Raw genomic sequence first — 13,308 nt, forward strand, 5'->3', positions numbered from 1 at the left:
TTTATACATTATTGGCATTCCATAAACAATCGATGAATGAACATATTCTGTTCAATCATGAATAAATGAAGGTTATTCCTACATAGTTGTGTCTATTTTGATTGTTAACTAATGGTCTTAACCCACTCAGTCAGCAGAAGGAAAAGTCATTTGTTCAGTCTTTGGGATAATGATGAAATTATGAATGAAGACTTATTTCAATTCTTACTAATCACACATTTAAACATGGCATTTAGGCTAGCATGTCTTATTAAGATAAGGCTGTTCAATTGACTCATACCCTAACCCGTATAAGCAGCAGGCCCAATAATTCAATAGTATAATATAAGTGTTGGTCCTTTGTAGTGAAAATCACATCCAATAGAAAGAACAGGACATCATATGTGTGCAAAGCCCTTTTTTCTCAATAAGAGTGGACTACGTCAAGTTTAACTCCAAGGTCAGCACATTCATGGATACGGTCCATGTTATGGGATGGGCTAATCCGGTGGGGGGAGCTTTACAGATCTCTATTTTCCATCGCGGGACTCCTCGGGGGACCGTCAAACTACCACGTCTGCAGCGGTGGGAGGAAGAAGGGGAGAGACTGCCGGATCAAAATAAAGCAACGACAAGCCAGCAAAGATAAGACTCCGGCTTTACTACTCAGGACGGTGGTTTTGTTTAAATAAATAACCAGATTGTAACATCTGCAGAAAAAGGGAGCCGTTATCGCTCAACACTATCTAGGCTACAATCTAGAGAGATTTGAGAACTCTCAACTCTATTGTTAAAGTCGCCTGTTGGGAATAATGAGGTAAAATAGCGGAAAACAACCCGTGTAAATAATAGAAAGCAAAGTCTTCGCGGTTGAGCCGTGGTGGTATCACTTTTTTTTGGGTTTGTTTTGTTCTCCCGTACTTTCAGGGATTCGGTGTGGCAAGTTTGTTTCTCTACCAATAATGTTCTGACAACAAGTCAACCAGTTCGTTTTATAGGCAACCGTTAAGTTTAGTTAGGCTATTTCTTTTTTCGAGTGCAAGGGATGGCACTTCGGATTAAAACGATCGCCCAACTCGTGCTGCTGGCGCTGGCGCTGGAGCTGAACGCGCAAGGAGCGACGCAGCGAGAGGTGAAGCCGGAGGTGAGACACGTCGTTTCAGAGACATTACGCCTACATGTGCATTCATTCACCCTTACAATACTAAACAGTATTCACTGGAATGACTCCCCCTAGTTTAGCCAGGTTTGATGCTACGATCTTGCGTGTAGGATTTGGTTTTGTCACGCAGACTTGAGGGGTGAGGAGAGTTCTTCTGACTTGGGTTGGAGGAAGCAGACCATAATGATGATAGCCCTCATTAAAAACACCCAAAAACTGCTGAGTGCTCGAAAGCCGAAGAACAAGAGGAGGAAAACTGTTTCAACACGCGGTCAGCGCAAACGTGTCTGGCTTTTCATTCTCTTTTTGATGGGTTTGGGGGGCTACAAATTGTGGGTCTTTGGGCGTCTTCACGTGGAAGCTGCGATGGGGTTGTTGACACATGTCATCAGTTAGGGGAGCTTTTTGCTGGCTCTCAGCCCTGGTCAGATGTGGAAACAAGCACCGAAGCTGATTAACAAACGTCTATTCTATTCTCTCAAATCGTATTCGGTTGTTTTCTGTTCTATTCTGTCAAATCCTATTATTATATATATTCAATGCTGTTTTATAATGTTCCATAATATTGAATTATTTTCAATCATATTCTATTGTACTCTATTCTATTCAAAGCTACTATCAGTGCCGCAATGAAAGGAAGTTCTCTGTTTATGTTGCAGGGAGGGAAGTGAGGTCCTATACACACCTGTTTCCCTTCATATCATTACATTGTGTGTGTGTGTGTGTGTGTGTGTTTACAGGTGTGTGTGTGTGTATATGTGTGTGTGTGTGTGTGTGTGCATCTGTGCATGTATTAAACCCAGAGCGTTACATCGTGAATGAATGCCCCCAAAAGTCCCACTCCCAGTTATAATTTTTCTCTATGATGACTGCGGACCCTTGAATGGTATTTCCAGCTAGTGCCAGTGGAAGAAAACGCATCTCCATTGACCTACATTGTACCGTCAAGCATAGCGTTAACACTATCAGCTTCTACAGTAGTGCACCTCCAAAGCTGTGATAGACATTAAATGTAGTGTGGATGAAGAGAAAACTATTTATCTAATCACTCCATCAGCTCTCCATTTCTCAGGTCTGCCCCAGTGCTGCTCTGCGTCCATGTTTCATAGATTTCAGAAAGCAAGGTTTACGACGCCATTTCTCCCAGAGAAATCAGATCCGATGAATCAGATGAATTGGCCCACAGATATTTGGGTATTTATGTTTGACGGTAATAGAGGTTTTAGTGCCCTACTCAGGCAGTCTGCAGAAGCAGGCCATTTGGTAGGTGGGGGGGTTCTCAGGCCGGGGTGAGCAGACCGCTGCGGGTCATATCCTGTGGTGTGAGGTTATGGCAGGAAGTGGGTAGGGGATTTCCTCTTCCTTATTAAGACATTATTGTCGTCTCCCCCTAAACAGCTGACAATGACAAACCACAACGGACACACACTCACACGTACACACGCATACATACATAACCGCAACAATGTGCCAACACACACACACACACACACACACACACACACACACACACACACACACACACACACACATACACACACACACACACAGCAGACCCTAAGTTGATGTCATCGAGTTCAAAGTGAGAGACTATCTATTATAACTATTCGGGGGACACGGAGAATAGAGAGGAGGCTGTTCAAACTTTAACCCGCTCTTCCGAAAAAATTACACAAGAAGGGTGGCCATTGTGTCGCCGGCGACGATGGAATCTGGCAGCGAGACATTGAGAGATGAAGCCGTCCGCTAATTCAAAGAGACAGGAAATGTCCCACACAGGCCCTATGTCTCTCGCCCATGCCTCGGCCAACACGTTGTAATTAAAGTCCTGGTAGGTTTCCACTGCCGGCCGGCCCTTTACAGCTGCAGTCCAGTCATCTACGGAACAGCCATGGCAGAGGAGAGAGAGAGAGAGAGAGAGAGAGAGAGAGAGAGAGAGAGAGAGAGAGAGAGAGAGAGAGAGAGAGAGAGAGAGAGAGAGAGAGAGAGAGAGAGAGAGAGAGAGAGAGAGAGAGAGAGAGAGAACCAGGAAAGGAAGGATGAGTAAGGGTTAGTCGGAACCGCCCGACATCCTGGATGGCACTACCCTCCGTGATTCCGAGGAAACAATGGAGGAAGGGCATTGCCTCATTTCCCATTTTCGTACAGGAAGTGAAACGTGACACAATCAGGTTTGACGTATTCAAAAAAAAGAGAAGAAATTCTGAGACGCTGCTCTGGCGTTGGACCAGACTGAGGATTTACTGCTCAAAGGTCTCTGGCAGAAGCACTTGTTTTGTTCCTTCCTACACGTTAGATCTCTTATTCTTGGCCTCAGGCTTTGTTTTCATGCTCAGCTGTGGGTGGGGGTCGTGGCAACACACAGGCGGCATTCAGAGGTCAGGATTTGTATTCATTACATTAGATGTATGTTGTTCTTGCAAAGCGGCATTGGTCCAAAGTTGGATCCATATTACACAGTAAAATAAATGAAGGTATAGGCTGACTTCACATGGTCCTGTGTATCTCAACTGGCAGAGCACGGTACCAACACTGCCAGGGTCTGAGGGTTCGATCCGCGCTGCATCCCCCCACGCTCAGAGTGAACGCACACATGGTGTTGTAAATCGACCACACGAAATGTAATTCTGCGTAACGAGCCTGCGCTCAGTACTGAGTTTTTAACGTAGCAACCGCTAGGCTAACGGCGTGTGCTCACTGTTCGACGCGAGCCGTGCGTTCTGCAGCGTGTGAGACGGGTTAGCTGCGGGACGGGGTGCGGGCGGCATAGCCGAGCTTCAGCTGGGTGCGCCGCTCTCTCGCCTCGCCCCAGACCTCCTTTCCACCGGCTAGCCTGACCGAACGGAACAACTGACTCTTCTTTATTTCCCCCCGAATGCGATCTTTCTCCTTCTCTTCTGTCTGTTATACTCTTAAACACACTCAACCCACCGTCCCCATCTCTCTCTCGCTATGTATTTCTCCATGTCTCTCTTTCTATCTCTATTTCTTTCTCTCCTTTTCTCCCCCCCCCCTTTACTCACCGGGGGGGGGGGGGGGGGGGTAACAGCCAATCTTTGTGCTACGTTGCACAAAGTTTGGCTGTCAGCCACGCAATATTGTTTTTTTCCAGGAACCAAGAGTCATAGTGTCGAATGTAGAATAAATAGTCATGATAACGAGAAGTGAGGCAATGTGGGACTGTCCTCCTCGGATGAAAATAATCTCAAGGGAGTCACTTCCCCTTGAAGCCCAGTGCAAGGGGAGCACGTCATTCTCTAGCTGCCTTCTCCACTGAACTCAAGTCAACAATTTAATAAACAACAGAAAAAAGGCCCTTTTCTCCAAAAAAGGAGTGGCCTTCCAATATAAGCAGGCCATCGTCAACACTCACTTATGAGATATGGACGACTATTTCACAGACGCACACACACGCCTCAGAGTGTCACCGTATGGTTCTTATTGATTGAGGGTCTTATGCAAGAGAGGGAGAGAGATAGAAGGAAGGGGGAATGAGAGAGGAGGTAGATGGAGTGAAAGAGAGAGGAAGGTAGAGACAAAAAATGAGAGCGGAAGAGAGACCGAGAAGTGGCGCGAGAGAGATCTCAGCAAAATGGAAAATCAATGCATATGTTTATTTTCCTTATCAATCAAGCAGCATTAAGTAGAGGGAGAGAAAGAGAGTGGGAGATATTTCCCTCAGTACTCTCTCTTTCCCTCTAGTCAGCTGACATGCTACAGGACAGGCCTGTGAGGTTTGGACCAGCGTTGAGGAAGTAAAGTTCAATAAATACAACACTAGTACAGACTCTACTGCTGCCAAGCCCAAAGCTCCCTACCCTGTAGCTCTCCCTATCGTTGTCCCATCTCCTTCCCTCCCTCCCACTCTCTCCTCCTCCCTCTGTCTGGAATCTGTCCCGCTCCTTCTTTCTCTCCCTCTCTATATCTTTTCCCTGCTCTCTCTCTTTCTCTCCCTCTCTCTCTCTCTCTCTCTCTCTCCAATTATCTCCCTCCCCCTTTTGCTCCTCTCCCTTTGCAGCCCAGGCTTTCATCTAGTCTCTCCTTCCACCCGCACGCGCACACACACACACACACACACACACACACACACACACACACACACACACACACACACACACACACACACACACACACACACACACACACACACACACACACCGGTCGTAGTCACTGCTGTTATTAACCAAGCCATAAAGCGTCCATTATGTAGGGAACAGAACTCAAGGGGGAGAGGCCACATGCTGAACCTGGATCAATATTGTTCTATTTTAATATAAAGGTCTATTTCGGCCCCTTACAGACTTGGTTATAGTTTGATTCAACAACCATGATCGCTCGCCGTGTCAAACAAACAGTGAAGCCCACTCAGGGACTTACGTTTCTCACATCCTGGGGCGTGCACGTCTGGGATCCGGGCAACACCACGACCACGTGCACTACTGTGGGACACAGCTTCACCGGGTTGGGCTATAATTTATACCGCCCTCGTAGCTCACAAGGTATTCGGTATAACTTCCCACGGCTCTGGTGTGAACGTGGGTGTTAAGTTAAATAGCATATAAGGGTACATTGGGAAGGAGACCATAAGTACATGTGGCACCTGGAATCAAGGTTCTAAACCGGCCATATCGGTTCTAAACGCAAGCTGGCATTCAGTTCACCCACCCAGCTAGTGTTTAGATCCAAGATGGACGCTATTTGAGTAAAGTCCACTGAACTGTATTTTTGAGGTGTGTGTGTGGGGGGGGGATTCTGGGTCATTGAATGATAGTTCTGTCATATGTTCTTCAAACTACTAACTATAACTTAACTATCATTAGTTGTTGCAGTTGGTTCTTAGAAGTTATATCTCATCAAGTTAGATAATATAAAGTCCTATAGTATAATATTAAACATATGTTTAATTTGCGTCCATTTAAGACTCAACCATTGTGGGTTGATAGGTAACGAAGAGCCCAAAAGTAGTTAAATGACAGTGTTAACCGTCGGAAATCTTCCTTGACTTTTACTCGGGGCAATTCCAGGTTGGTTTTCCTCCACATGAAGAAGCAACTCTGGGTTGAAACCTGACCTTTCACTTTGTTCCAAGACATGTTTCAGCCTACAGAAGAGTTAAGGTGGACTGGCATTGAGGGTAAAATTACTTTGTGCCAACAAAGATGTTGAAAGTGGAATAGTTTTTCATTAAAATATAGCATCTTGTTTCTATATTTTAAAGTGTATACAACATAGAAACATTGTTCAGAGTTCACCTCGACTCTGCATAGAAACCAATGCAAGGCCACCATTGAATGTTGTACGTCCTGGCACTTGTACATTGCACTTATTCAAGGTACTTAATTGTGTAGCATCTACAGTAGCTGCTATCATTGCTTTACACGGGGAATGGGTTAGCCTAGCGATTGTAATACTTGCACTTGGTTCTATGAACATCTTTACTGTACCGACAGCGATATATTGTTTCACTTCTTATGACAAATGTACTTATTGTAACAAATGCCCTTATTGTAAGTCGCTTTGGATAAAAGCGTCTGCTAAATGCCCTTAATGTAAATGTAAATGTAAATAGAAACGAATATGTAGAAACAATATAGAAAGATGTTATATTTTAATTGCTTTGCTTATTTTTAGAATCTTGACATACTTAAATGATTCTTGCACTTTTTGGGGGTGAATCATCATTGCTGAATGCACCTATTGTAAGTCGCTTTGGATGAAAGGGTCTGCTGAATAACTGTAACATAGTGTAATGTGATCAACATCTGGGCTGGGGCCATTATGCTGATATCATGACGCTGTTACTTCTCTCCCTTTGTTGACCGTTTCTATGAAATGTTGTTACGTTTGTGTGCCATATCTCACTACCTACATGACTATTACCACTGTGTACCAGAGTGTATAACGAGAGTTGTGTCACACAGATAACCCAATGGTACCATTAGACCGATGGTAGGCCCTTTCAGCCCTGTCATTATCATGTTGATATAAAATCCAACCCTGCATAATGTGTTTACAAGAGGACATTCATATTTCTCTCATCTCTTTTAATGTTTATCTCACTTGGCAATTTAATTTTATGCTTTATCCAAGATCGTTTTCATGTGCTATAACCTGAATTTATAATTTTGCATTTACTTTGATAATCTTCCTAGTATATTTCTAAAGTTTATTTGAATATTTTTTCAAATCACTTCACGAAAATCGATTCGAAGTATTAACAAACAAAAGAAAATGTGCATTTTCACCACTCACTAACTTTGTCAGATGAACTTCATTCAACGACTTTATCCTTTGTACTGACGCTCTCGTCTCCCTCTCCCGGTAGTCATGGCTACAGCAGTACGGGTACCTGCCTCCAGGTGACATGCGGACGCACGCGCTCCGCTCCCCGCAGTCCGTCCCCTCCGCCATCGCAGCCATGCAGAGGTTCTACGGCCTCACCGTCACGGGCTCCATCGACGCCAACACCATCCAGTGAGAAACACACTGTGTAACCACGGCAATGCACCGATACAAATACTCACATTAATAATGAACCTCATCGTTCTTAATGGTGGTTCTTGGGTTTCATTTGTAAGCCACTTTGGATTAAGGTGTCTGCCAAATGTAAGGTGGAGAAGATTAATCTATTCTTCTTGTTTGATAATATTATGGATTGTTTTAATATGATACATGTGCTAGCTAGGAGGGTGCAATCAGGTAGCAACAACATGAATGCTAAGCTGGGCAATCAATGATAATACGTCAGAATTTAGTAGACCGCTGATTCACAAATAACAAAGGTGGAGATCGATCCTCCAAAAGTTCATCCTCTCTGGGTTTGTAACGGGCAGACCGAACTGAAAAATATTTTGGACTCACCTGCTTCCCACCATAGTTTGGCTGACACGTTTTGTTCAGTGGACATGCTTCCAGCGTGTGTTTTCCAGCGCCTCCGGTCTGACCAGAGTGTGACTTGTGTTTGGCAGGGCCATGCAGCGGCCTCGCTGCGGCGTGCCAGACAAGTTTGGCTCGGAGCTGAAGAGCAACCTGAGGAAGAAGCGCTACGCTATCCAGGGCCTCAAGTGGGACAAGAGGGACATCACCTTCTCGTAAGTCGCCCATGTCACGGTCAAAACTGAATTGTATGTAATATAACTATATATTTTTAAATGTAAGATGTTTGAAACACGGATGAAGAGATTTAATTGACTCTCGGTCATCTCTTAAGCAGGCTCAGCTGATGAATCAAAATGGCTGCCTGCCTCCTGTTGATTTTTTGTCCTCCAGCTGCTAGATAGACCTTGTAAGTGACATCACGACATATGCCCATATAAGGCAGTGGTACCGTTTGGCACTTCCACTAGCAGCATGCTAGTGTGATTGAAAGAAGTAGAAGGTCTTTACCAAGCGGAACGTAAATGACCCGAAAACCAAAATAGGACTTATAAACCTCTGAAACATACAATAAACAACCCCGTTTGGGCAATGAATAAACATTGGCAAGAAGATGTGTCCTTTGAACTTTTGATACAAACAATGACTCAGGCGCTAGTTACGAGCAACAGTGAGTCGAATACTACCGCAGAAGCCTCCATTCACTGAATGTCCCATGTACAGTACCACACAGCAAGCCTCAAGGCTGACCTATACACAGACACCAGACTTCACACACATTTGTTTTATTGTATTGAGTTTAACCTGCGCCACCCTCCTGCAGCATCCAGAACTACTCCCCCAAGGTGGGCGAGTTCGAGACCCACGAGGCCATCAGGAAGGCCTTCAAGGTGTGGGAGGGCGTGACCCCGCTGACCTTCCGCGAGATCCCCTACAGCTACATCCGAGACAAGGTGGAGGAGTTCGCCGACATCATGCTGTTCTTCGCTGAGGGTTTCCACGGTGACAGCAGCCCCTTTGACGGCGAGGGGGGCTTCCTGGCGCACGCCTACTTCCCTAGCAACGGCATTGGCGGGGACACCCACTTCGACGCCGCCGAGCCGTGGACCGTTGGAAACCGAGATCTGTATGGTAAGAAAAAGCGACCACCATTTTGGATCATAACATCATTTATCACTGTCAAAACGGAGAGATAACTTTTTGTTTTTGTTTTGCTGATGCGACAGGACTTAAAAAATAAAACTAGAAGGGAGTTTCCCATGTTTTCAAGAGAGTAAGCAGTTTTCTTTGCTGTAACGAGCAAATTGTTGGAACAAGTTCGGACCTGTGCCTGTAAGTTTGTCTGGGTTAACAATCTCAGAGGGTGGTCATATGTGAACCGATGCAAATGTGTTTTTGTCATTTGTTTAAGAGATGTGAGTCAGATACATCAGAAACGAAACTCAAAGAAAAACAAACCACAAAGAACATTAAATTCCACTAGAGTCCACTAGAATAGAGATGGGGTTGAACATCATTGCAGAGCTTTCAAGTGTGGAAATCTCTTGGCAGGAAATGATGTGTTCCTGGTGGCAGTGCATGAGCTGGGCCATGCTCTGGGTCTGGAGCACTCCAGCGACCCGTCCGCCATCATGGCCCCCTTCTACCAGTGGATGGACACCGACAACTTCCTGCTGCCTGACGATGACCGCAGAGGCATTCAGCAGCTCTATGGTAGAGTTACATTACTTTTACTTTACTTAACCATAAGTTGCTTTACTTTAGATCACATTAATCTACATTACTTTACATTACTTTAGATCACATTACAACCTTACTTTACATAAGATGACTTTACTTTAGATCACATATTACTTTACCTTAATATCATTTTATGTATTCATGACATTAAATAGATTGACATAGCATAGTCTCTTTGTTTTTCTGTCTTGTATCTTTGTGTTTCCAAAATAGAAAATATACAACTACTGGTGACAGCAGCCTGTGAATCATGTTAGATGAGAATAATGTTGTCGCTCAGAAGATGGTCGATATACACCGAAAGACACAGATGACACAGGCTGCTGTTTATTTCGTTTTTTCTTTTTTTTTTCTCTCCCATGACCCCCGACCCCTTAGGCTCCAGTTTGGGTCAACCCGTGACGCCTCGCACGCCGTACGCCAAACCCACGGAACCCCAGGAGACCCCTCACTTCGGACCCAACATCTGCGAAGGCCACTTCGACACCATCGCCATCCTCCGAGGGGAGATGTTTGTCTTCAAGGTAACCAGGCGCCTGGGGAACCGCCTGGAGCTTGTGGATCATGTAGTCGCCCGTGTTCTGCAAGTGAGTCCTAACATATATATCTGTGTGTGTGTGTGCTGTTTTCAGGATAAGTGGTTCTGGCGTGTGCGCAACAACCAAGTGCTGGAAGGATACCCCATGCCGATTGGACACTTCTGGAGAGGCTTGCCGACCCACATCAACAATGCTTTCGAAAGAGAAGACGGGATGTTTGCGTTCTTCAAAGGTAACCTCAGATTCAGCCTGTATTAATCAAAACCCAACTCTTAAATCAGTGGGCTCACGCTCTCCTAAAGAAGAAAACCCTTTAAGATGATGTGAACAGGTGTTGTCCAAGCCAACACCTTCCCATCTGGAACTGATTCTCATTCTTTTCATCGTCTTTCTTTTGTCTCTCGGTTTGTTCGTTTTTTAACGTTGAAAGACTTTTCGCCTCCAGAATTTCTTCTTAAGCCCAACACACATCGGCGCCGAAGCGGCGTGTCAAGAAGAACGCCCCCATTATTTTGGACGTACTAGATGCGTGCCAGCGCCAGCGCCAGAGCCAGCGCTTGTTCTATTCAGGGGGAATAGAACAGCGCCACTGTTCTATTCCCCCTGAAATAGCGCTTTCTTAAAGCTGTTTGGTACATCCCGGCTTGATTCAAGGTCCTGTACATATGGAGATTGTTGATGCAGTAGATGAATAATACCACAATGCAAAAAGAATGAGCAATGACAGCAAATATAGTGTGTAAAGTGACTGAACCGTAAACAAAGTGCCCGACAGTACATAAAGTATCTATGTATTAATGTCACTATCATTGTAAGCACAAACAGAGGATCATGGGCATCAGGGCCATATATGTAGTCATAAAACAACTTGCGCAACGTTATGGTAACCTATACGACTACGTTTTTTGATCTGCTTCTTCCAAAACATATCACAACGGTGCTGCAGCGCGCCGCTTCCTCTTGGTGCTAGGGGCGGCAATTGACGCACGTGAAATGCGCACCTCGGCGCCGGCGTGTGGCCGGCTTCACCATGTTCAATTCATCTTATTTTCACATATCTTCATCATTTTAAAACCAAGGCCTTAACGAGATCTAGATTCAAGATTCAATATTCAAGGTTCAAGATGGTTTTAATGTCATATGCACAACAACAACTACAGCAGCAATGGCAATGAAATTCGCGAGTCTCAGGCTCCTTCATCGATACAACAAGCAACTCGATGTTTACCCGCGCACGACAAGTGACCTCCGCACTCTAGCACGTTGGCTACCTTCATTTTCCGTTGTCTTTACGTCCGACCTCGCTCCCCGGTCTGTGTCCTCCAGGAGACAAGTACTGGGTGTTCGATGAGTCCAGCCTGCAGCCCGGCTTCCCCAAGAGCCTGCGGGAAATGGGGACCGGGCTTCCCACCGACCGGATCGATGCCTCGCTCTTCTACACGCTCAACGGACACACCTACTACTTCCACGGGAGCAAGTGAGCCGCTTGACCCTCTGTACACGCACGCACTCACCCCTGCGCGCACACATGCACACGCGAGCAAATCAACAGGGTGCTTGTGGATGGATGTGCATGGTTCTTTCTTCGCGGCGCTTGAGTAAGGCTGTATGTGTGTGTGTGTGTGTGTGTGTGTGAGTGTTGATGAGTGCTTCTGTAAAGATGTGTGTTTGTCTTCGTTGTGTTTTTTATCTGTTGAGGTGTGTGTGTTTGCCTGTTGTGTGGGGCTGGTGTAAGGATTGATGTTTGTGTGTGTGTGTGTGTGTGTGTGTGTGTGTGTGGTTCCTGTGTATGGATGTTTATGTCTAGGATGTTATGTTTATTACATAGACAGCTGGGCCCTGGAATACACTCTGGATGGTTCCACTGGCCTCACAAACTCCCACACAGGATAAAGGATCCATGGGTTGACCTCACCAGGTCGCCTCGACCAATAGAAGGGCTTCGACCGAGTACGCAGTGTTTCTGTTCCATCACCACAGGGTTCAAATTACCGACATGCTCAAGACAGTAATAGAGAGAGCATAAAAACTATAAAATCCAAAGCATCATTTGCTCTGAGATTTCCTGCCGTTTATATTTCATAGGCAATTAAAAAAAATGGATTGCCTCAGCGGAATGCTGTGTGGTGGGATCATATACACTCCTCCCATTGGCATCTGGCCTTTCTATCTGTTCAGTTCTGGTTCTTTCTGTGTCTTTCTGAAACTGTTCTGTTACTGTGCTGTCAGTGTTCTTTTAACGTTCAGTTCTGTTTCTGTTGTTTGCTACTCTTCTGGGGCCTGTACACACCCCTATAAACCCCTCTCTATTTGTCTCTCTCTCTCATTGTCTTTAAATAGGGCTTGACATTGACGTTTTTTTGTTTACGATGTTCTTATCTAATTATATAAACACATATATATTAGGCTACAGTGGGATGACCATTGTGTACGAACGAAAATGCAACACGTGCAATGATCCGCAAAAAACCAATGCAAGCATTCTACCAAGTTACACTAAGTTACCGAAGGGATGCTACAATGCAACAAACTGTATGACCGTGCCGGTGGTCGACTGGAAACATTTAGTGACCAGAACTCAGGGAAAAGCCTCAGCTCCCCCCTCTCTCTCTGCCTGTTCTTCCCGCTTTCTTACTATCTCTCCAGCTGTCGGTCTTTTGATCTCTCAACGCACTCACTCTTTCATCTCCTTCTCTTCTTCTCTGCTCTCCCTCTTTTTCCCCAGTCTCTAAGTAGTCTTGGTTTCCCTCCCTCCCAACTCCATGCCCTGTCCCACCCTGTTCTCTCACCTCTCCTTCTCACGTTCACGTGAGCTCTCTCTCCCTCTCTCTCTCCTCCTTCTCATATGTTCTCTCTCTCCCACCCACTCCTCTCTTCTCCTCTTTCTCACATGTACACTCTCTTCCTTCTCACATGTACTCTCTCTCTCCGTCTCTCTCTCCTCCTTCTCAAGTGTACTCTCTCTCCATCTCTCTCTCCTCCTTCTCATATGCACTCTCTCTCTCTCCATCT

At 45.4% G+C, this 13,308-nt stretch overlaps 1 protein-coding gene across 1 annotated transcript in view; it reads left to right on the plus strand.

Annotated features, from left to right (window-relative positions):
- Positions 1 to 559: 559 nt before the first annotated feature.
- Positions 560 to 13,308, plus strand: part of mmp14b (matrix metallopeptidase 14b (membrane-inserted)) — a 14,643-nt gene continuing 1,894 nt past the window's right edge. Inside the window, 9 exon segments of the mRNA XM_079750904.1 lie at positions 560 to 1,123; positions 7,467 to 7,615; positions 8,110 to 8,232; positions 8,841 to 9,148; positions 9,569 to 9,730; positions 10,136 to 10,281; positions 10,390 to 10,528; positions 11,623 to 11,772; positions 11,775 to 11,894. Of these exon segments, the coding sequence (XP_079607030.1) occupies positions 1,025 to 1,123; positions 7,467 to 7,615; positions 8,110 to 8,232; positions 8,841 to 9,148; positions 9,569 to 9,730; positions 10,136 to 10,281; positions 10,390 to 10,528; positions 11,623 to 11,772; positions 11,775 to 11,894 (1,396 nt within the window). The 5' untranslated portion in view covers positions 560 to 1,024.

This window comes from Pollachius pollachius, assembly GCF_949987615.1.
Source record: "Pollachius pollachius genome assembly, chromosome: 14".
Taxonomy (NCBI): domain Eukaryota; kingdom Metazoa; phylum Chordata; class Actinopteri; order Gadiformes; family Gadidae; genus Pollachius; species Pollachius pollachius.